The sequence below is a fragment of the Bradysia coprophila genome (genome assembly GCF_014529535.1).
Source record: "Bradysia coprophila strain Holo2 chromosome X unlocalized genomic scaffold, BU_Bcop_v1 contig_44, whole genome shotgun sequence".
Lineage (NCBI taxonomy): Eukaryota > Metazoa > Arthropoda > Insecta > Diptera > Sciaridae > Bradysia > Bradysia coprophila.
This window is the reverse complement of record NW_023503337.1, coordinates 248,324-273,758: the sequence shown is the minus strand read 5'-3', so window position 1 is coordinate 273,758 and position 25,435 is coordinate 248,324. Positions and strand designations below refer to the sequence as shown.

Here is a 25,435-nt window from a genome sequence, read left to right as displayed (position 1 = left end):
TACCCTGCTAGGTGCTTTGTTTGCATCCATCCGTGCAGGTCAGTTTTTTTTAAGGCAAAATTTAACGTGCTATCACTTTTATAAAATATTTTGCTGCCGCGTATATCTGTTTGGAGTAAATTGCTACAGGCGAATTAAATAAAAAATCGACATATTTGATTTACTTGAGTTCGAATATGAAAACACCGATTTATTTATTGCTCCACAATATAAATGGGGCGAACGAAATACGTATTGCGTTACACTGTTCCATTCCCTAAATTCCAATCCTAACAGATTGCAGTAATTAGTCCTTATCAAAATCAAACAACAAACTACGATTAACGAAAATCGTTTCGAAACTCGTTTTCCAGAGTGCCCTGGTTGCATGCAAAAGTGAGGACCAATTTATTTCACTAATTACTATCATTATTTACTGACCGTTTTAAATGGCCCCATACACTCTCAACCGTACAACAACACACAATGTACTATTTCAGATTTAATGTCCATATTTTAACTCCAAAATCCCAATGCAAACCGGCCATGAAATTTATAACCAATCTAACAGAATACGAATGGGTTTTAGAATAATGCAGAGGAGATAGTTGAATGGGCTTGTTGAAAATACTTATAAGAATTTCAGTATCACATTTGTGCACACAGAAAAGTACGAAATTGAATTGTGCGGTTTGCGATAGTTTTTTTTGCTGTTTCCTTTCTTTGACGGTAGAGAAGATAAATCAAACTTGCAACTTGACCTCTCACCGACGACAGAGGTATTATTGATCCAAGGCAAAGACGAGGTCAAAAAACCACAAAATCGTAGATTGGTAGGGTATCGAGTCTTACGCGTACTACCTGCTTTATTATTTATATTTTATAGGTAAAAACGTGATCACATACATAGGGGAACGATTTGTTTGATAGTTTCAAATGATGTGTACACGATAATAGTATATTGTGAACAGTGTTGCACAAAGTCGATTTTTGTAGCACTAAGTTCTAAGGGTTCCACAAAAAACAACTTGTTTGACACACACGGAATTTTGAAAACCGACACATTTTCTGTTTTTGTGTTTGACTTGAGTATTCGATTTCTCCATATAAAAATACATGCAAAATTCTCAAGAAGCCACAAAACCGAAAATGTGCCGGTTTTCAAAATTCCGTTTTCGATTTACAAACGAACGCTGAAATAACTGATGTTATCCTAGGTTTAGACATAGGCGAAAACTGTTTGAGAAAATCTCTCTTATCGACGTCATATTGTAGTCGCGAAAAATTACAAAAAATTTAATTGTCGGTATGTCGCATTTCGATAGATTGTTGCAGAAGGGTTGCACAAACAGTGATGTAAAGTGCAATTTATTTCACGCCTGCATGTACAAGAGTTGGAGATAGGAAAATGGTTTTGTGTGCTCAACTTTGTGGAGAAGCCGTAGATAAATTGCGTGACGAAGACTTAGACAAACTACGGAACTGATACAGTTAGGCGAAGAAGAACTTTTTCATAATGTCATTGCAAGATTACCATTAAGGCTGCTAATGGTATTATTGGTATCAAAAAACTACTCTGTTTGACGTGGTAAAACTTCTACTACCCTGCTAGGTGATTCGGTGATTTCTATTATACTATACACATTTTATCTCAAAATCTATCTTTATTTTTGTTGTACTGCTTGTCAAAAAATAGTATTTTTCGTACCAAAACAGGAAATATATATTTCGCTGAATAGCTTAAATCAATTATTTTTCTCTGTGTTTAAACTCAATTGATTGTAAAAAAACAATCGTTACTTTTGATCGAATATTATGTTTTTCTCAGCTCCTTACAAATCAGAGTTCGAAAAAGAAGTTTTTCCTTTAAAAAAAAAGGAGGAAAAAAATTGTTTTTGAGAAATTCTATTTGGGACAAAATATACACCATTAAGGGTTTGGTGATGCGGTTACCACACGCTATAAAATAGATTTTATTTGTTTTCTTTTATTTTGAAGGGAAAAATTTGTCATTTATCGTTTGTTTTGTTATGCTCCATGATGTTCAGATATGGCACTAAAGTTGAAAAGTCATCAGTTTTATTATTCAGATATGGGAGAGATATCAGAAACACATAAAAGTTTTACAGCATTCGAACCGTTTACCATCGATTTTATTGCGGTTGATTTATCTCAATTGATACCCGAGATAGTATTGTTTTGGCACTGCATTTGTAGCGTGTAATACGAAAATGACTCACATTCTAGTTTAAAATTTTGCATTTTTTTATTTAGCACTCAGTCCGGCTCGACAGGCTTTATCTTTTGAGAATTGATTCACAAAAACATGGTTACTACTCGAGTATTTCCTGTCTATACTGAATGCAGCAACTTTAAAAGGTTGGTAATTTAATCGTGATCATACCTTTCACTCAATACTGAAATAATGTTGAAAGTTTAATCATTTAGTGAGAAGAGAAAGAACTGAAAATTCCACTGCAACCAGTACTTCCTCATGCAAAATGTACGTTGACGCAAATGAAGTAAAAGATTTTACATTCTTGAAATGAACCTGTTATGAAAGATAAAAGTAATAGATAGATTGAACGTGTCTGTACTGGAGATGTTCATCAATTGGGGACATTAACGTTTGTTCTAGATTCAAAATGTTACAGAATATATCAGAGCATTTTCCAGGTCATTTTCCAGAGCATTTTCTCACTACAAGAGAAACGAATAGTTTACTGTGATTCCATGAGCAACTAAATAATGTATATTTTAAAAGAGCTAATTAGCATTAGCCGCTAATGCTTAGAATATCAAGGCCCTATGTTGTCATCTATACATTTCACTATCTGTCTTACTTTAAGTCAGAGAGTAGGTAGAGTTCATACGTCAAAAAAAACTCTAAGCGTCGTAAGCTCAGTAATGCCTTAAATGTGCCCATCTCTGAGCGTAAGGCAGACATTTTCTATTGTTATCTATAGGCTCTTAACAACCCTTTGTTTTACTCTGGCACATAATAATACGCTCTGCTTTGAGTTCCATCAGTTATTTACAAGCACATTAAACGCATTTAAACGAAGATTTAAATATCTTTCAGTCTGTATTTAGCTTACAGTTTTCAATATTGATCTTACTTAACTTGAGCATACTCCTGTTCTCTGTGGTAGGCACAGTTTGTATGTTTTATTTTTTCTGATTAGCTTTCCATATTTAGCTGTCCATATTTTCAAGAAAAAAAATCAACTAGTCGACCGATTATACCACAACTAAATGATATGTCCTTAGCCTTACACTATACACCATGTTCCAACACACCAAATAAATTCTCACTTTATTTTCCTTAATTATCTTCACATTTATGTTCCATGACACGTTATATTGAGACATTTAAGGTTTACGAAAACGATGTGTTATTACCAAACAAGACAGACTGTTGTTATTCGATGGTATTTCCGTTCCAAAAACTCCCCCATTATAATAATATTATGCAATGTCGATAAGCATGTCTACCCTTTTTAACATTAAACGCTCCCCAGCAATTATGATTATACAAATTTTCATCTTACGGAGTTTTGGATATTTTGTACGTTGTTAACATAGCACAACACAAGAGCGACGCTATATAGGGTATATATGTATATAATATGCCACCCCAAAATGTTCGAAGATGTTTTGTAAAATTCGGTATAAGATAGAGGTATGTATATGAAGCAGAGAAGAATGTTAAATATGTCAAAAAGGACGTTCAAGGCTGTAGAACAGTGGATAAACAATGGACTCTGATTCTCCAATGTTTGTCACTTAGCAAATGCTTCCAATGGATACAATTATCGGTTTAATTTTTATCAAAGATTATTTATTTGTTCAGAAATGATTTTGATAAAAGAATACCTACGTAAATGCCGTCAAAGCGATACAACCGTAACAAAACCAACAGTAGAATGTAAACAAAATATATATAAATGAAAAAGATGCCAATAATTATGCCCTAAATTTGCGTTAATTTGATCTACATAGAAAAATATGTTTCACATTAACTTTTAAATTATCTAACAATGATTGGAACTTCCGCTTGTCGTCGGATTGCGAAGCCAGTAAACTCCTTGCCGAATCCATTGAATTCTCTTGCATTTTTGCTGTTGCCATCGTTCAATGATTTTAAATTATTTAAATTGGTAGTAGGTGAACAGTCATTGAATTTGTTTTTCGTTTCGTTGTTGCTGGCATTGTTGGTCGATTGATTGGTATTGGTTGCAGCGAAATACTGTAGTCGTTCTTCGTAGTCATTTTCGCAGAGAATCTTATTTTCACACAGATAGAATCGGTCGCCAACGCAAAATCTATTAGGGAGGGAAGAAATTTTTATTCGTACATTTTGGAATGTATTGTAGGACGCAATGAGAATTTTTGAATTTTGTTATTGTACTAATTACTAGAACTACACTAGTTAGAATTTGGCGTTATTCTTGATTGTCCTGAAATTTCGACGACATGAGTATCGGCGACTTCATGAAGAAACGGCGAGTAGTCGCCGTTTCTTCAGGAAGTCACTGTTTCTTCAGGAAGTCACCGTTTCTTCAGGAAGTCGTCGTTTCTTCTCGTCGTTTCTTCAGGAAGTCACAGTTTCTTCAGGATGTCGCCGTTTTTGGTAAAAAGTGGCGACTTTCTGTAGAAACGATGACTTCCTGAAGAAACGACGGGAAGAAACGGTGAATTTATTAGAAATGACAAGTTCCTGAAGAAACGGAGACGGAAGTTTCTTGTCGTTTTTTCAGGAACTCACCGTTTCTTTTCATCGTTTCTTCAGGAAGTCGCAGTTTCTTCTTGTCGTTTCTTCAGGAAGTGAACGATTTCGAAGAAGTGGTGACATTCTAAAAAACTGTGACTTTCTGAAGAAGTGAGACCGAAGAACCACAAAAAAACAATTAGAACATTTCCCTATAACACAGGCCACACAAATCGACGAGCTGCTGAAGTGGAGCCAGGCGAAAGTTTGGCAAGAAAGTTGTCCATAAATTCAGCATGTATACTGAAGTTACAGACAAATTACCTGACAACTGCTTTTTGATACATTTCGTAAAAGGATGAATTCCCTATGGCTGAACAAATAGCTGTATTTTATCCTTATGTGACTAAAAGAAATTTGCTAACCATAGGCAATTTACCCTTTTACGAAATACATCGAAAACGCGATTTATTCAACCATATGGAACTCATCCTTTTACAAAATGTATCAAAAACCAGTTGTCAGGTACTTTGGCCGGCGCCCGGCTCGGCGTGTTAAAACGCTTTTTATGCGGCTAATTATTAGACGATGCGAGAGAAAAAAAATTAACTCCTAAGTTACCGACACCGTTCCGGCGCCCGGCTCGCATTGCGGCCCTCCGCTTCGCTCCGGGGAAATGGGCCGGATCGCTCGGCGTGTTAAAACGCTTTTTATGCGGCTAATTATTAGACGATGCGAGAGAAAACAAATTAACTCCCAAGTTACCGACACCGTTCCGGCGCCCGGCTCGCATTGCGGCCCTCCGCTTCGCTCCGGGGCAATGGCCGGATCGCTCGGCGTGTTAAAACGCTTTTTATGCGGCTAATTATTAGACGATGCGAGAGAAAAAAAATTAACTCCCAAGTTACCGACACCGTTCCGGCGCCCGGCTCGCATTGCGGCCCTCCGCTTCGCTCCGGGGCAATGGGCCGGATCGCTCGGCGTGTTAAAACGCTTTTTATGCGGCTAATTATTAGACGATGCGAGAGAAAAAAAAATAAACTCCCAAGTTACCGACACCGTTCCGGCGCCCGGCTCGCATTGCGGCCCTCCGCTTCGCTCCGGGGCAATGGGCCGGATCGCTCGGCGTGTTAAAACGCTTTTTATGCGGCTAATTATTAGACGATGCGAGAGAAAACAAATTAACTCCTAAGTTACCGACACCGTTCCGGCGCCCGGCTCGCATTGCGGCCCTCCGCTTCGCTCCGGGGCAATGGGCCGGATCGCTCGGCGTGTTAAAACGCTTTTTATGCGGCTAATTATTAGACGATGCGAGAGAAAACAAATTAACTCCTAAGTTACCGACACCGTTCCGGCGCCCGGCTCGCATTGCGGCCCTCCGCTTCGCTCAGGGGCAATGGGCCGGATCGCTCGGCGTGTTAAAACGCTTTTTATGCGGCTAATTATTAGACGATGCGAGAAAAAAAATTAACTCCCAAGTTACCGACACCGTTCCGGCGCCCGGCTCGCATTGCGGCCCTCCGCTTCGCTCCGGGGCAATGGGCCGGATCGCTCGGCGTGTTAAAACGCTTTTTATGCGGCTAATTATTAGACGATGCGAGAGAAAAAAAATTAACTCCCAAGTTACCGACACCGTTCCGGCGCCCGGCTCGCATTGCGGCCCTCCGCTTCGCTCCGGGGCAATGGGCCGGATCGCTCGGCGTGTTAAAACGCTTTTTATGCGGCTAATTATTAGACGATGCGAGAGAAAAAAAAATAACTCCCAAGTTACCGACACCGTTCCGGCGCCCGGCTCGCATTGCGGCCCTCCGCTTCGCTCCGGGGCAATGGGCCGGATCGCTCGGCGTGTTAAAACGCTTTTTATGCGGCTAATTATTAGACGATGCGAGAGAAAACAAATTAACTCCTAAGTTACCGACACCGTTCCGGCGCCCGGCTCGCATTGCGGCCCTCCGCTTCGCTCCGGGGCAATGGCCGGATCGCTCGGCGTGTTAAAACGCTTTTATGCGGCTAATTATTAGACGATGCGAGAGAAAACAAATTAACTCCTAAGTTACCGACACCGTTCCGGCGCCCGGCTCGCATTGCGGCCCTCCGCTTCGCTCAGGGGCAATGGGCCGGATCGCTCGGCGTGTTAAAACGCTTTTTATGCGGCTAATTATTAGACGATGCGAGAGAAAAAAAATTAACTCCCAAGTTACCGACACCGTTCCGGCGCCCGGCTCGCATTGCGGCCCTCCGCTTCGCTCCGGGGCAATGGGCCGGATCGCTCGGCGTGTTAAAACGCTTTTTATGCGGCTAATTATTAGACGATGCGAGAGAAAACAAATTAACTCCTAAGTTACCGACACCGTTCCGGCGCCCGGCTCGCATTGCGGCCCTCCGCTTCGCTCCGGGGCAATGGGCCGGATCGCTCGGCGTGTTAAAACGCTTTTTATGCGGCTAATTATTAGACGATGCGAGAGAAAACAAATTAACTCCTAAGTTACCGACACCGTTCCGGCGCCCGGCTCGCATTGCGGCCCTCCGCTTCGCTCAGGGGCAATGGGCCGGATCGCTCGGCGTGTTAAAAACGCTTTTTATGCGGCTAATTATTAGACGATGCGAGAAAAAAAAAATTAACTCCCAAGTTACCGACACCGTTCCGGCGCCCCGGCTCGCATTGCGGCCCTCCGCTTCGCTCCGGGGCAATGGGCCGGATCGCTCGGCGTGTTAAAACGCTTTTTATGTAAAATGAAAATTCATTTCGTAAAAAGATGCATTCTGTAAGGACGAACCAAACTCCTTTACGTTACAATTCGTAAAAGGATGTATTCTATAAGAACCAACAAAACGCCTTTACGGCGAGAAGAAAATTAGGAATCGAAATCGAAATTTCAGCTCAACTCAAAAATAAGCCTCTATACGTAGATTTAATTCATTTAAATTAAAATATGAAACTGTTTATTTTATTTGCTTTAGTTGGTTGCAATCAGAGGTTGTTTCATCTCACTGTTTCTTCTGGAAGTCGTTGTTTCTTCTCGTCGTTTCTTCAGGTTTCGAAGAAACAGCGACTTTCTGAACAAACGGCGACATGTACTGACGCCTCTCCAGATTTTCTGAAGAAACGACGAGAAGAAACAACGACTTCCAGAAGAAACGGTGACTTCCTGAAGAAACGGTGACTTTCTGAAGAAACGGTGACTTCCTGGAGAAACGACGAGAAGAAACGGCGACTTTAGTGGCCGTTACTTCTCGTCGTTTCTTCAGGAAGTCACCGTTTCTTCTCGTCGTTTCTTCAGGAAATCACCGTTTCTTCAGGAAGTCACCGATACTCATGTCGTCGAAATTTCAGGACAATTTATTCTTGCATGTAAATTTTTGGTCATCTTGTATGGAAAGTGCGGCTGTAGTTATATCAACATCAAAGTTAGTAATATATTCACATAATAAGAAAACTCCACCGCTTTTATCTTGCTCTTTTCAAAAATATTCTTTATTTTGAATTTTTTTTCCAGAGCTTAAAATCTTAGAGATGCCGTACAAATGCCGTAAAGGATTTTGCCACAGTCTCCTGAGACTCCGTAGATCAAAAGATGTAAGAGATCAGATAATAACACTGCCGCCTGGTTGAAGAAAAAAAAATGAATGAAACTTAATCAAAGACAGCAGATATGGACTCTATCTACCATCAAGAGTTATTTTCTAGAAATCAGACAATGAAGACAATTTTAGAGTATGAAAATAGACAGTGTCTTCCACGGAGACAATGGACTTCGCTCAAATTCAAGGTAAATCTTTTATGCTCAAAACAAACGAGGCATTGAAAACGTGTTTTGGTCCTATTTTTCATGACGAAATTTTCGAAACTGTCAAATGAAGTTAGAACTTTTTCTATTCAAAATCGCGACTGCTGCATCTGTCAATGAAAACTAGGACCAAAACACGTTTTCAATGTCTCGTTTGTTTTGAGCATTAACAACTTGAAAATATAAATTCAAAAAGCTGAGGCTAATCTAACTACTTTTGCAGCGGTTTAAACGACTTTTTGGATTATCATGAACTTTGAAGGGTGCTGCTACTCCGACAAACCATCTAAACTTAGTGAAAGATATAATGTACTAGTCGCACTTCCCTTTATCAAAGATACACCACATGCATTCATAATAGAATTGTACGTTTGAAGAGTATAAAAATAAATTAAGAAATTAGCGTTGTGTTGGTAGCATCTGGTGGATTGTATTTTTGTTATTAGTCAAACAGAATATAACCTTCCCGGCAAACAGCTGTAAATAGTTATATAAAGGAAAGCGATTTTTTTGGCGAAGTACGCAGTGTTGCGACCCGAGTCGAAGGCAAAGGTTGCGTGCATAATCAAAAAAAAAGAAACTTTTTGCCTTCAGGCACCTCCTAGAGGAGTCAGGCGAAAAAATGTTCATGCTGAGATTAGCGAAAGTTGATTTATGTTCTTCAGCGGGGCGAAAAATCTATACTTTCGCCGCGCTCTTTCGTGGAGCTAAAAGTCCTCTTTGTTAATAACCATTTTGAATTTTCGACGACATGCGTGTCTGTCTCTAGTAAAATGTAGAAATATAGTTTTGTAACAGTTTGTGAGATGATGTCACTTTTAAAGTAGTAAAATGGATCCACCCTAGTAATTATTCTACACAAGTGCTGGAATCTCAAAACCCCTCAAAAATGACAAATGACAATGGGACTAGTGATGGAGATTGCTACGGTGTATTTACTGACCTCGGTAAAATTCACAAAGTATCATTTCCATCATATGTCCTGTTGATTGACAAGAAATGTACTATATCATCAATCTATTCAAAATGTTGTAGATCAAGGGAAGTACCAAACAACATGCCCAATATTTATACTAGCGTTATGCTTGCCTTGTTACCAGACGACAGGTCAACAAATAAAGAAATTAAAAGAAGGGAAAAAGGGCCTTCTTCAATAATTTCAGTTTCTGAAGACCTTCAATAAAAAGATTAATATTTTCAGCGAAAATTTTAAGGCAAAGGATTGCGGAGCCATCAATTGCAAAAGTCAACACCAGAAATTCAATTACAAATTTAAATCGTCCTGTTGCGCTTACAAATAATAAACCACACGTTATCGTGAGCGGAGCTTGCCTATACACATAAATAATAAATGTATAAACCACCCTATCATCCTTACCAAATCAAAACTCAGAACGTACCTGTGTGAACACTGTTGACATGCAAAACACTCCAGATGATAAACGTTTCGTTTCGCTCGCATAACCATTTCAAAAGCTGGAATTAACTTATTACAAGCCGAACATAGACCGGTGTTGCCGTACAGCCTAAATGAGTGGTAAATAAGTAAAAATAAAGGGAAAATGGATTTTTATTCATAAATTATTTATTGACTTTCTAGCCAGACAGTATATGGTTAATAATCACCTCATGTAGTCACTCTTGCATAATAAAAAATTTTCTCTCGTATACAGTGATGAGCCTACATCAACCAAACGACAATCACAACAACCGCATTTCAAACAGTCTTCATGCCAGAACAGATTTAACGCTTTCAAGAAATACCGGTCACATATTTGTTTATCACACTTTGCACAAAAATGAGGCTTCTCATCGGATAGTTCAGACTTAATCACATTCATTTCGATGGGGTGTATTAGTGGTGGCTAATTAAATGGTCTCTTAATTGTAATAATATATATAAATGGTCCAACGATTATTATTAACAATTCAATTAATAAAAAGAAAAACAAACTGTTTATCAAATCACACGTTCGATGTTGATATTTATTCACGCTCACTTAAAAGCAACCTTCCTTTAACGTGTTTATGGCAAATATATACGAGTTACAAATAGCCCATAAAATTGTTGACATAAAATTTACGATTCGTAAAAGGAAGGAAACCCGCAAAAACCTCGAAATTTAAATCACACAAAACAACGAAACAGAAACGGTGAAATGCTTTCGAATATTATTCGGTCGGTGAAAATTATATAGTTCCCTTTGTTCGTGTTACCGATTGGGGTAACGTACAGAGATGACTGTTTTGTGGTGAAAATTCAGGAAGCTTGTGTGATGTTAGACAAAATGATGAAAATAAAATGATAATGAAATGAGTGTGTCGGAAAGGACATGCGCCGTCGCGGAACATTGGATATTGTATCTGTGGAATCCGGAGAAAATTGAGAGAGCTCTTTTTTTTTGTAAAAAGAAATATTCTGGTGTGTTATCAGTATGGATAGTGAGTGAGGACACACGACATAAATGCGACACGAATGATTACAGTTTACTTGTGGAGCAAGCTGGGTGGAGCAATCTGATAAAAAAAATGTTCATTTTTTATCTTTTTGTTTATAAAATTTTGTCTCTTTGTCGGAAGATTAAAATGGTTATAACCCATTAAGTAGAAGATGGGAGGAACTCACAGGTTCACTTTTTTTACTACGTTTAACTATTTACTACACACTCGGAAAAATATAAAATTTATATTCATAAAATCGGGGAGTTATCGTCCTAGTTTTTTTTTGCAAAATTTTATTTCATCTTACAAATGTACAAGAAGGAGGAAAACTTCGATTCACCTACCCTAAATCAGATGTATGGGAACGTCCATAAAGGACGTCCGCGATTTTGGTGGTTTTTTCGACACCCCCCCTCCCCCCTGTCACACTTTGTCCGCTTTTACACACCCCCTCCCCCCCAAGTGGACGTCCACTTTTCAACAAAAATTTATTAAAAAATTGAATTTATTCATAAAAGTCAAAAATTATAAATCCTCGAATCATTCAATTGTAGGACGAGTTTCTGTACGCGTATGCATTCCGGAAGACTCTTATAAAGCACAAGCATGCCCGTCACACCATATATGCAAAGAAAATGTAACCTAATATTTCAAAACAGTATTTTTGGATGCTGCCATCGCAAAAATCACACAATTTTCGATCTCATCACAAATTTTTGAGATTTTACGGGTAAATTCAACTGGCCGTACGTACAACTTTTGGATATAAATCTATGATCGGTTGTTACGCAGAATTTAATTTTTTAATAAAATCAACGACGCATTTTCGAATGTTTAACGCGGATTAAATTCTGAGAATGTTTTCTAAAAATGCCTTGAATTAGGCAATTTTTAATTTCAGTCTATACATGAAAATGAATAAAAAAATTCAATATGTAATAAGTGGACGTCCTAATTTGATTTTACCCCCTCCCCCCCGGGTAATTTGGTCACACTTTGTCCGCTTTTCTGAAACACCCCCTCCCCCCATAGGCGCGGACGTCCTTTATGGACGTCCCCTTTGTATTCTTGTGACTTGTCGCAGCTCAAAAATTAAAACGAACGCCAGATGTATACAAACAAATAATTGAATTTATTCGATCAATTAAGAGTGATATCGCCAAATCTTCGAACAACCTTGGGACAAGGGGTCACGGATATTATTGAGTTATAGCTCATTCGATTCGTTGAACTGATGCGAGTAAAGCGTAGTACTACGTTTGGTGAAATTTATTTTGTTGTCGACAATTGAGGTAGTGAAGTAAGGGTCTACCAAAAGAAGCCCAAATCGTTTTTTTTTACTCGAGTGAAACAATTTCGGGTAAATCCTTTTTAGCTACGTTTGAAGGCCTTGAAGAGACGCAAAATTTGAATATACTTACCACCAGGTCCATGTTCACCTGACGGTGATATTAATGACTTTAGATGAAAAAATAGGTGGTTTTCCGAAGTGGTTTTTTGAGCGGCTGTAGTGACACAAGTTCGAGACATGGCATGTATGATGAGAGAGCCTAGCCTCTGTAGTACCATGCAAAAACATCCTTAGATGACATCTATTATATTCTATAATTTTTCATTTGTGTTTGTGTGAGATTAATTTAGTTTAAATTCGCTAAGCTAAGTTATCTTTCTCCCGTTTCTCCTGAATCAGGCCAGTTTCCATGGTTCTGGATAAATAGATTAGGGTAATTTTTGTTAAGAATAGAAGCCACTCCATGGGTGGAATTTGTTTCATATTCTGATAGAAATTTAGGTTTATAAAAATGAATAAACAGAAAAGTCATCGTAAAAAAAAACTTGGATAAGTTTCACTGCAAAGGGTTGGAGCGACATTAGTGGAAGTCCACCCCAAGTCGATGAAATTTTATGCCTGCATTTCGTTTGTTTTTCGCTTTTATGAGGTTTTTTGTGCGGCTCTTCATTACTTATTGTTGATAAGAGTGAGATCAACTAAAATAAAGAATTTTTCGATGTTTGGAACCCAAATTTCGATCTATTTGAACTATTTTCTATATAAAAGTGGGATATGAAGCATTTTTGGACTTTTTTTGAGGCTATTCAATATTTATTTTCAAAAAAATTGTTATTTAAAGTGAAGTCAACTAAAATAAAGAGTTCCTCGATGTATCCACGTTAGTTACGTACACTAGGACTTAAAATTTCGAACGTTTTATGCATATATTTCGACTGTTTTTCACTAATCGAAAATCGTAGTGTACGTAACCAACGTAAGTAACTCTAATGTATTGTCTAATTAACTGAAAATTTGTCAGAGATTGAAATGCAGTCAAGGAAAAAAAAGTTTTTTTTTACAAAAATTACAGCCACACCAGTTGAGGAACATAATCGACCATGGGTTCGTTGGAAAGCTTTGGTATGTAGAGTCGAGCCGAGATGCGTTTTTGTGTCGATGATGTCAAATGTACAAAAAAAAGGGTTTTGACAACAGAATAGGTAAATTATTACATTTCATTAATATGCTCAAAGGCTGATACTTTTTGTTTCATTTGGAAGGTAATCGAACAAAGAATATTTTAAATTTGGGTCCTTGGACTGAGGCCGCTCGAGTAAATTTCATCCGATTTTGCTAATTTTTGTTTTATTTGTAAGGTAATCGAAGGCCGAATAGAATGTTGTTGACAAAATTTTAAATCTGGATCCTTAGGTTGAGGCCGCTACTAGGCACTCTGAATTTGTGTTGTACACATTTCATAATAATTTTACTTTAACTACGTTAACGGGCGCAATAGGCTTACGGTCAAAGTAGATATACGGGTTCGTACGGGGCTCAGTCGCAGCAAACTCCGTACCAGCACGTACCAAAAAAGCCTAACAAATTAATGCGACCGATTTTCGTAGGCTGTTTTTCAAAAGAATCCAGCTTGGGGGATTTCGATTCATTACAATAAGTAAATAAAAGTGACAGATTTTCGTAGAACACATGTTGTCATTAAGGAGTTGCGCCTCTCACCATTCCCAAATTTTTCACGATCGGTGTCCTTTGAAAGCTACTCACGACAAAAATATTTTCAGTTCTATGAGGGTTTCGAAATGTCCCCAAACATAGATTTTTGTACTTTATATGTTCCACTTGTTCGTCTCGAAAGTGACTTTGGGGGGTTACCGCATTCGACTTCGAAATTTCGCATTACCTCTACGCCTAGTAACAAAACAATCCCCTTGTTAATTAGATCTGCCTCTTTCATTGTAAACAAATGAAGTAACAGATTTAATGATTGCCGTTTCTAAAAGATTTTCTATAGCCGGAATTTCCTCAGAAACAGTAGAAAGATGACAAGGTTCTATTCTATATCTTATCTCACCTGATGTAAATGAAGATTGGCTTTTCATCGACAAGCAATTAATTTCATCGATATTTATTCCTTAGTAAATTTGAAGAAAAAGGCAACGATAATCCCGGCATTTAATCAGCAAAAAAAAAGCAATTGTATTCCACTTCATAAATAATTGGACATTAAATTACTGAAAAATGATGATTTTCGAATTCGATATTAATTCAAATAATAATTTGGTAAAATGTTGTCGATAATTAATTTTTAAATCGATTTTACTGTGACTATTATCTCAAAATTATGACTATCTGGGGGTGCATGAAATTAAAATGTTTATTATGATAATGTGTTGTGTGGTCATTGGTTGCCCATTTATGGTTCGTTTTTATTTTTTATTCAAATAAAATTAATGTAATTATTGATACTGGGCTGTTGAACATTAAATTTTATGATAATTTTCATTGCATTTAATAAAAGCATGGAATTGCATACATCATACTTGCTTTATTGTGGTGTAGCTTTATTGTCGTAACAGCCCGTGAGAAAATTAATTACATGGAACTCGTTATTTATGCACACGTATCAGCGACATAACAATTTAAAATTTGCTGCCCGATCAGATATGATATTCTCATTTTAATTTAATTGCACCACAAACATTGCCCCATGGCCATTATCGTGTTGTGTTCTTTTTTTTCTGTTAAATACCAAAAATCAAATCTTCTCCAACGAAAAGTCAAACAAGATGAGACGGAAAAAAAGTATTTGCGAAAGAGGAAATGTATACATTTTGATGTAGATAGAAACAGTGAAACAATCTAACTTTTATCAATAAAAAATTACAAGCTGTCCAAGTTTGTTTGAACATTTCCGTTTCCCTTCCGTTTGCTACGAGTTTTTCAGTATTTATTGTTCTCGAGGGACAGACTCTCACCATGAAATATTTTTGGTATATTAAATGGGACGACTTTCGTTTAATGGAAAATATTTATACAGATGACTATTAGTTTTGTCTGATGACGCAAACTGTGGATGCACACGAATAATCTTTTCTTTTTTTAAATTCTTTTGTGATCATTGCATTAGAAGACGCAAGTAGTATAATCATACGTTATTTTTTACCGTCCAAAGTGGATCTAGAAATAATTTATAGGATTCGGCCCGAGTCTCTTCTAAAAATAGTTTCTCTAACCTCGCTAAGTTTCACCAATTTTAATTTCGTGAAGTTTCGGTAAATTTATATGAGTCTGTTCTGTATCAAAACTAAAGAACGGTATAGAGTCTGCTGACGACTAAACGACTCCAGTAAAGGAGCATAGGTATTAAACGAGTCTAAATTGACAGATAAATGTACAGAAAAAATAGAGCAAATACATGAAAGTGTTGTGACACTCTCGTCGTCTCAATATGAACCTTTAATTTATTAAGCTTTTAATTATTTGAAAAATGGTAAAAAGTCCTTCGGGAAACACCCGACTTCACTTTTCTTTTTCGAATCAAGTCAGATTATTATTCAATTCGTATCATATTGCTTGTTGGTGCGGATTTCAACTTTTATTACCCGAAAATGACTTTTTCAATTGGCCTCTTAATCAATTTTTCAACATCTTTCATTTTAAATCACGAGATCTCAAGCACGCGCTCGTCGATATTTGTTATTAACGTTGTTGTTGTATTGTTGCAGAGAGAACAGAGAGAAGGAATCATATCAATGAAATCAGTTAATCAAATCAACCACAAAAGGATAATATATCATCCATTCGACTGTAAAAAAAACCCAAAGACGAAACACATTACATACATATAATATATCGACCCTCCCTATAACTCATCTTTTACTTCAACCACACATTGTATGTTTGGATATTATTTTCATATTCATATCACGATGCTAATCTCTGGAAAATAATATTCTCTATTTCTACATTACATATTTCATTTGTAAACATGAATAAAAGCGAGACATTTATCATATAGTGGAGCGTGTAAGCGTTTGTCTATATAGAGACAAAGTCTATTTTTTGACAGGTTAACTGAAATTATAAATAAGCGAAAGGAAAATGAGACAACTAAGTATACAACGTACAATTCAATAATGGGATGGTATGAAGTGAATTGACACAGCTATAATGTGCAAGGGTGTTTTAACTTATGTTTTAAGTTGTTGTTTGATGTCATTATCAGGTTACAATGTGTCGCGACTGTTGCTACAAGTTTGCGCTGACGATAAAAACTTTTTCACATTTCGTGCAGCGAAAATGTTATATCATTCTGACTAGATTATTAGTGGGAATATATTGATGTCTCTAGCTTGAGACACGATAGCTGGCCTGACAGGGTAATGTGACCTTGAATTTCAGAATGAATATTTCTTTCTCTTCTAATTTCTAATGTAGTTTTGTTACCTGCGAGGAGCGAATGAAGTCTTAGCCACTCAATAAAAATCGTTTGAAAATCCCATAAAAATATACTGAAATTCGACTAAAAATCTTAGAAATTCTGCTTTGTGGCTATCCTGTGAACAGCAGCAGATGATTTTTTGCCCCGTACGAAGTACGAAGGGGCTTATAGGATTACAATGCCGTGTGTAATTGATGGAATTCGAAGCAGACGGCAAGGACAAAGTATTTGCCTATGTTCACAGATGACGAATCCGCAATAAACATTTTGTCTGTCTGTATGTCCGTCACGTCGATATCTTAAGTAAATCAAATCCGATTTCAAAAAAAGAAATCTCCCTGAAAGATAGTCAAAATAGTGAGGCTAATTTCGAAGATGAGCGATTTTGGGTCGACTCCTCCCGAGCTGGGGCCCCATAAGATATCTCTGGCCATTTAAAGGCTACACTTGTAAGTGATACGTCAAATGAAGGGTATTTACAATACCGATCGACGAAAAAAAGTTTATGGAAATTGGATGACCGACTCGTGAGTTAGACCTCTTGGTGTGAACTAGGTACAGGGCGGCAAGCCGTTTTTGCTTGTAGGTTGGCCAAATTTTAACGTATTTAGATGGATTTTGCTTTATTAGATAGGTATTGACCGGTCCAATGAGGGGAAAAAAAGTTTATGAAATTCTGTTCACCGGAGCATGAGCTAGGTCTCTTGGAGAGAGCTTATATGTGGCTACTCGGCCGTACAGTGAAGGTGGTGTTTTTTTGTCAATATCTCGAGTAAAATTTGACAGAATTTCATAATTTTTAGCCCCGTACGAAGTACAAAGGGGCTTATAGGATTACGATGCCGTGTGTAATTGATGGAATTCGAAGCAGACGGTAAGGGCAAAGTGTTTGCCTATGTTCATAGATGACGAATCTGCAATAAAAATTTTGTCTGTCCGTCTGTCCGTCACGTCGATATCTTGAGTAAATCAAATCCAATTTCAAAATTTTTTTTTTCCTGAAAGATAGTCGAAATAGTGAGGCTAAGTTCGAAGATGGGCATATTCGGGTCTGCCCTTCGTGAGTTAGGGCCCCCTAAGTGATTTAAGGTCTTTTGGTGATATTTATGGCAAAATAAACGATGGAAATGTAAATGACACGGCAAATGATAGGTATTGTCAATACCATCCCAGGAAAAAAAATCGGGTGAGTGGACCGTGAGTTAGGGCCTTAGAAGTGAAATTCTACTAGGGCCCTATGTGTATTTTACATAGAACTCGAGTAAGTTTCATTCGTTTTTCGTAATTTTTGTTTGATTTGGAAGGTAATCGAAGGCCGAATAGAATGTTGTTGAAAAAAAAAAAATTAGGTCCTCGGCCTAAGGCCGCTACTAGGGCCCTATGTGTATTTCACATATAACTCGAGTAAATTTCATCCGTTTTTCGTAATTTTTGTTTCACTTGGAAGGTAATCAAAGGCCGAATAGAATGTTGTTGAAAAAAAATTAAATTTGGGTCCCTGGACTAAGGCCACTACTAGGGCCCTATGTGTATTTTACATATAACTCGAGCAAATTTCATCCGTTTTTCGTAATTTTTGTTTCATTTGGAAGGTAATCAAAGGCCGAATAGAATGTAGTTGAAAAAAATTTTAAATTTGGGTCCTCGGACTGAGGCCGATACTAGGCCCTTCAAAAAAATAAAATTTTTAGGGCGATTTGAAATTTTTGTTTCATTTGAAAGGAACGTCGTACGGGGCTTCGTAATTGCGCTATGCGCAATAAATTAAGATTGGCTCACCTAGTTTGTGTATATTACGTAGGTGGAAGCACGGCACGGTTGGTTTGAAACGAGATTAAATAGGGACCGCCGACCACCAATAATTTTTTTTCATATTTATAATGAGTGATGGACAAGAACATCACACAGGAAAAAATTAGCCCGAACCCCTGAGCCGTTTCTGAGAACCAGTGGATGCGCTACCACGAGCAGTCAGACACAGCCTGATCACAAATTTTAATGGGTAGCGGAAAAAGTAACTTCTCTAAAAATGTACCATAAAAGAACTTTTTCAAATTTTTTTTTCGTCATTCGAAAGAGCTTACTAACCGCGTCTAGAATCAATCTTAACTGGCTGGGTCGGTCACTTTGTCAGGGGTATATTACTCTTCGAAAATGGTGAAATTTTGACTTTCAACAGTTATTGCTCCGAGAGCAAATGACCGAAAGCAATAATTTTTACACAGTATATCTTAGAATTTTTCCCTCTACCGATCCCCATTAAAATTTGTGATCAGGCTGTGTCTGACTGCTCGTGGTAGCGCATCCACTGGTTCTCAGAAAGGGCTCAGGGGTTCGGGCTAATTTTTTCCTGTGTGATGTTCTTGTCCATCACTCATTATAAATATGAAAAAAAATTATTGGTGGTCGGCGGTCCCTATTTAATCTCGTTTCAAACCAACCGTGACGGGGTTTCAGGGGGTTTCGAACATTTAGTTTTTTCATGTTGCAGATATTGCAGTGTCAAATTCTGTCCAAGATGTGACATATTTGCAAGGTATTGGCCTTTTTCACAAAGTATAATCAGCGTAACCTTCGTAAAAAGAATCTTGAATCTGACAAGAGCACGTGTGCCAACGTGTAAAAAACAAATGTTCAAAACCCCCTGCTGAACCGTGGCGATCCTCTTGTCAAACGGACAGTACATAAACAAATTCCATCATTTATTTATAAGATGTACACATTACATAATAATTTTACTTTAACTACATTAACCGGCGCAATAGGCTTACGGTCAAAGTAGGGTGACAGACGCACTAGGGTCACGTACGCAATAGATATACGGGTTTGTACGGGGCTCAGTCGCAGCAAACGCTCCGACTGTTCTGATGGCTCGTTTTTTAATTGAAAGGTATTGACGAATGTTAAGTGGCCGTTGTACTTTCCACCTCCTATAGTACATTTTCTACCTTGGTGTATATTTCGAGAATAACTTCGTATGTACAATTGTATATAACGAGCGCCAGCGAGTGTATATACAATTGTACATAAGAAGAGATTCGAGAAATATACACCAAGGTAGAACAATGTTTTATCTCCTGCAAGCTGATATTTCATACATTAGCGAAATAACCACAAAAATTTGGATTTAAAATTAATTAATTAAGCATGTTGTTTTAAAACGCATTCACAACAAAAAAAACTTCATACAGAGAATCCTTTATTTACTTACTCACACACATATACTATCCACCTCAACATTTCGTTCAAATCACATCATTCCTACTACTCTGATTATTTGATCGATGTAGAAGTGACTAACGAACCACTACCGACACCAATTGCATCGCGTTATGTGATTTGTTGGCGTAGTGGTCAACGTGTTTGGTTGATATGTTGCTGGTCCCGTGTACGCTTCCGCCGTTCGGCGATTTTTTTTTTTTTCAAATATATAGATGGAAAGTAAATTTACCCTAGGTGGGTTATGTGTGAATTATCCAATCGTATAGGCTGTGGTTATGTATGTGTTTGTGTTTATATGCAGAAACGCGTAATGTATGAAATATCAGCTTGCAGGAGATAAACAAAATAACCACCGGCCGCCATCTTGGATTTTAGTAAAAGTGATGTAACTTTGTTAAATTGGTACATAGAAAGGTCCTGCAAAGTGGAAGTGATTGGTTATGTGTTTGGGGTGTTTTAAGCATCCCATATTTGTATAAATATATACAGCTACATTGAGCTATATAACGGTATATACAGCTGTTTTGAGCATATTCAACAGCAAATTGTTTATTTATAGTCAAATATAAGTTAATATAGCGGTATGTAGCTGTTTGAATAGGAATTTATTACATTTGACATAGCACGGTGCTGTCTGTACTGCCTCCGGCAATTTCTATGTACTCGATAAAATTTTATGTCAGTTTGAAATTTGTGTAACATTTGAAAGGAACATCGTACGGGTCTTCGTAATTGCGCTATGCGCCTCGCTACGCGCCATTTTTAAGACGTACACATTTCATAAGAATTTTACTTTAACGATGTTTACGGGCGCAGTAGGCTTACGGTAAGAGTAGGGCGACCGACGAACTAGGGTCACGTACGCAATAGATGTTCGGGTTCGTACAGGGCTCAGTCACAGCAAACGCTCCGACTGTTCTGACGGCTAGCTTTTTAAAGAAACCTTTTGCCAATAAAATTTACGATGATTCACAGCTATAGGTTAGTTGTAAATAGAAATTGTATAACACGGGTTGAAAAAATGGATAGTTATGAAGGAAGAACGACGATGGTCGATCGTAGATACTATCGCAGACGGAAATGACCTGATGTTGTTTGTTATTATTGTGAACAAATCTGATAAATGATTACATTATTTGGGTGGCAGCTTATATTCGAATCTTCTAACTGACAACTCAATGTCCATCCTCGGTTGACTTATTTCGCCTTAGAATTGTAGGTAGCTAACAGTTGTCAGCAGCTGGATATAATACCATTTTGTTTGTATTAGTGTATGTAGTCAAACAAATTTGATTCTAAGTTTATATCAGGTCTTTCCCTCAGTTGGTCCTCTCATACAAAAACACTGAGTATACGACTTTATACGACCTCCTTAAAATATTTTAGGAAATAAAAAAAATCTCTAAGGCGAATCCATTTCGTAGATCGCCGTCGACAGACTTATACAGATGTCTAAAGGTCCTAGCGGAGAACATTTGTAACGCTTTCAAGGATATTTCAGTTGGTTCAGCAGAAATGCGAAATTCGATACACCTATACGAGAAATTTCGGTTTACACCGCTCGCTCTTTTTGTAAAAAACCAACCTTATGTAGTCCGATGCGAGAGAAGAAAAACGCAATGAAATTCATTTACGTTTATGTTATATTCCATTAACAATTTATATCAATTCTAACACCCTCTGGTCACATAATAAATAGTTTGTCGGCTTTTCAAATCCCTTTTGAGCACATAGATATGCTATCTATGTTAAAACATCACCATAAGAAAAGCTTTTTTTTGTACCATAAAAATGCCAGTACGAAATATAGGCATTTATACGGGAAAAATCGGCATAGAGATGAAAATAGAATAAAAATGGAAATAAATAAAAATTATAGGATTTCATGTGGTGTGGTGAATTGAATTGTTCCCATTTTGATATACAAAAAGAGATATTTGAATGCATGGCAATCAATCATCATATTAAACGATATTATATTCTTTCCTTTTATATCATCGGTTTTTTTTTCGTCTTTTTTCTTTCATTCTTTGGTATATACATGATGAGGAATCTGTTTGGTTGTTGAAATATTACCAATTTCTTATCTGTTGTAAAAATAAGAGAACTTTTTCCAAGCAATAAATCCTTAGTAATATTTTGAATTTCCTTTCAAACAACAACCCGCAAAAAAGTGAAATTGTGAAATGTTAAATGTCTCCTGAAATCATCAACGATAGCGTCCCTTTTCACATTATTAAGTGTTCAAAAATAACATTTTCTGCTCGTCCTACCACCGCCACCCCCACCGATCTAATAATGTATTCTTATGTGCTTTCTCCTCTGTATATTATTGTTGCCAAACGCCAAGTGTTTGTCAATTACACGTAAAATTTGATATTCAACATGGCACAGCCGCAAAGCGACAAAATATTCTAATTTAAATGATAGCATCTCTAGGCTGTTACAAATATTTAAATAATACGATTTTTTGGATGGAAATGACACTATGTTGAAGATACTTGTATGTCTCTTATTTGTAGGTTATAAGTATGTCGATGTAATGCCTTTGGGTAAAATTAAAGGTATACTCTTTTACACGGTAGCGTTATGATTGCGTAAGTCTTCTTTTATCGAAACCTTGGACCAGAATGTTGCGAAATTTTTCAGTTGTGACCATTGTTGGAATTTGAAAGGCGGTCTATTCCACCTGTCAAAGTGGCGTTTTAAACGTCAATCGAAAATAGATATGCAAATTAGTCACAATTTTTCATCAATTCTATCATGCCCGCACGTTAGTAAGCGGGCGTGACGCAAGTCCACTACCAAAAATGTTTTAACAAAAAATTTTTGAGGACGGCGGAGCATATTTACAGCAACTTTTTGACTTCTTTCCCTTAACTCCAATGACCCTGAAACTACAATATCTGGAATCTAGGAGTCCATTCGAGTTCAACGAGCTATCACACGTTACTGCAGCTTCAAAATTGGCCGAGATATTGAACTTCTGATGTTGGTATGAAAATAAGCAAAATGTCGTTTTTTTAGATAACGCAAATCGCCTACGTTAGTTTGTTAGTTATTGATGTTGAGGAACGTATTGTTATGAAAATGGTTGAAAAATGTATTAAAAGAATTTAAACGAAAGAAAACCGAATCAACTGCCACTTGTGACGCAAATTTCTTGTTGTAAAATTTTCTTTCACAAATTTTGTGAGTCAATTTTTTGTTGATAAAACTTTTGCGTACGACGCACAATGGCTCCCCTACAAAATCCGGAGAACTAAAATCCGGAATTACAAAATCCAGACAAAAAAATCCGAAGGCTTCAAAATCCGGAAGCCTCAGAATCCGGAAGCCTCAGCATCCGGAAACCTCAAAATCTAGATGCTTCAAAATACCGAATTACAAAATCCAGGTTAAATTTGGTGCAAAAGCACATGTGCCTGCACCGACTCGGTACAAAGATCGGGATGGAAGGAAAAAGCTGTACCGAGTAGGTAATACTCCTTTCTTAAAAGAAATGGCAACTGTAACGACTAGACAACAATCAAGATGGAAGGAAAAAGCTGTACCGTGTGGTACAACTCCTTTCTTTAGAGAAATAAAAGCTGTACCAACTAGGTACAACAATCAGGATGGAAGGAAAAAGCTGTATCTAGAAGGTACAACTCTTTTCTTTATAGAAATACAATAAGTCCATATAGTTGTGACAAGTATAAAAGTTGTACCTAATTCATCATAAAAAATCTGTACTAAGCTAACTTTTCAGACACATCAAAAACACCCGGACAAAGTGTCATTGAACCTTCAAGGGGGATTCTCCCCCCTTGACCCCCCTCAGCGGGGCTGCCGCCCCTCGACCCCGCTTTTTTATTTTTCCATTTATTTCAGGGCCTGCGGCGCTGATTTCATCCATTAACTACTAAACCAAACCTAGCAATTAAAGAATATATTTCAAGAATAACCAGAAGCAACCTTTTATATTTTCACACTTGAAATTACAATATTTAATTGTCAATGCAACTGTGTCAATTACAGTTGGTAGCGTCCATATTTTATGTCTTTTCTGTATTTATTTTGCTTATCCCTTCTGTCAACTTTTGACAGCATTTCACGTTTCATTACGTTTTCTTTTCCTGCAGCGAAAACCATATCTCAGCAAAAACAATCTATAATTTTTATCAAAGAAATATCTAGAAATGACGGGTCCTACTCAGGTGGATGAGGATTTACAGTTTTGGACGCCATTTTTTAGAACTTTTTCGCAAAATTTCCGAGGTCGAAATAGCTCTCTCTTTGCTCAACAGTTATACTATCAAAATGATCTCTACGTGAAGATGGAAGAGTGAAAGTTCTGTAAAAGATTGTTGAATGGTATCCGTAAGTCTAGAGTATACACCGAATTAAATCCCTATGTACATTGACAAATGTGATTCTAAAAAATTGCAATAATTGCAACAATAGGAACAAGGTCGTTGAAAATGTCAATCGTCATCCACAGAGAAACAACACAACCTCGCATTTACGTTTGACTCTCGTTCGTTTTCGTCTTTTTAAAACTCTTTTTTTACTATACTATAGGATGGAACAAACCTATGGAAAGTGTGTATTATTTGCCTCCGACGACTTTTGAATTTACACTGCCACTGTGCCAATTATGTGACACTGCAGTTTTAATACTATCACTAATAGCAGTTTTCAGAATTTTACAAAGTTCCAACATCTTCGCCAAGCTAACATCTTCGTCAAAGTTATCCGGAAAAAATCCGGACGAAATCCGTAAAGTTTAACATCGATCAGGATTTTGAAGCTTCCTGATTTTGAAGTTTCCAGATTATGAGGCTTCCGGATTTTGAGGTTTCCGGATTTTTTTGTCTGGATTTTGTAATTCCGGATTTTAACTCTCCGGATTTTGTACGATTACCGTTTTGATTAATTTTACAAAATAGAATTAACTCCACGGACACCGAGTTTGCAGCATCATCGAATCTGCAACATGCAGCGACATTAATTATTAGCCGCCTTAAATCCTTCCACAACTGATATCACTTGCAATAAAAAAGAAAATCGATTCTTTACAACCTGCTGATACCAGTTACTTGACTTTAAAAAAAAGCTTAATTACTTGAAACAAAAAAAAAACTTCTCAAATTACACAAAACAAGGATTTTTATGTTTCTTCTTCCATTATCTTCGTTTCCCTCAGCTATTATAGATACAGTGCTGAACAATGCGATATACCTAGTGCCTTGCATCAAATATAACGTTGGCGCGCATAACAAAAGCCGCAATAGAAATTGTGTGTTTTTGTAAAAGGGATTTCGCTTAATTGAGGTAATTAAGATAATTCACACCGAAAGATAAGCTTTCTGAACAATCAGAGAAAGTAGCATGGTGTATACAATATTTTATATTATTATTATTTATCATTCAAAGTGTTAAACACAACGAGAGTGAGACGTTGTTGTAATAATATAATTTTTGATAACTTTATTTAATGGAGTTTTTGTTTGAAGGTGAAGTTTATTTTGTGTTTTATGTCTATTAGATTTAAACCGCCGTCGCCAGTCAGTGCTTTA

The 25,435-nt window shown here is 37.2% G+C and overlaps 1 protein-coding gene and 1 long non-coding RNA gene across 2 annotated transcripts; one reads left to right on the top strand and one right to left on the bottom strand.

Moving 5' to 3' along the window:
- The first annotated feature begins 1,486 nt into the window (after nt 1–1,486).
- Nucleotides 1,487–25,162, top strand: LOC119070014. The gene is made up of 3 exons (XR_005086446.1): nt 1,487–1,599; nt 13,235–13,245; nt 25,151–25,162. It is a non-coding gene; the product is annotated as an uncharacterized LOC119070014 (long non-coding RNA).
- LOC119070013 (LIM domain only protein 3-like) lies at nt 3,474–10,735 on the bottom strand. Its single transcript, XM_037174292.1, has 3 exons — nt 10,105–10,735; nt 9,879–10,004; nt 3,474–4,304 (listed from the first exon to the last, which is right to left on the bottom strand). The coding sequence occupies exons 1-3, from the start codon at nt 10,317–10,319 to the stop codon at nt 4,010–4,012; spliced, it is 636 nt and encodes a 211-aa protein (XP_037030187.1). The 5' UTR covers nt 10,320–10,735; the 3' UTR covers nt 3,474–4,009.
- Nucleotides 25,163–25,435: the final 273 nt, after the last annotated feature.

Excerpts from the sequence above, each read along its gene's own strand:
- LOC119070013 (XM_037174292.1), bottom strand. The coding sequence starts at position 10,319 with ATGAATGTGATTAAGTCTGAACTATCCGATGAGAAGCCTCATTTTTGT. Across the intron at positions 10,005-10,104 it reads TGCAAGAGTGACTACATGAG|GCTGTACGGCAACACCGGTC; the intron begins GTGATTATTAAC and ends CCACTCATTTAG. Across the intron at positions 4,305-9,878 it reads TGTCAACAGTGTTCACACAG|ATTTTGCGTTGGCGACCGAT; the intron begins GTACGTTCTGAG and ends CCTCCCTAATAG.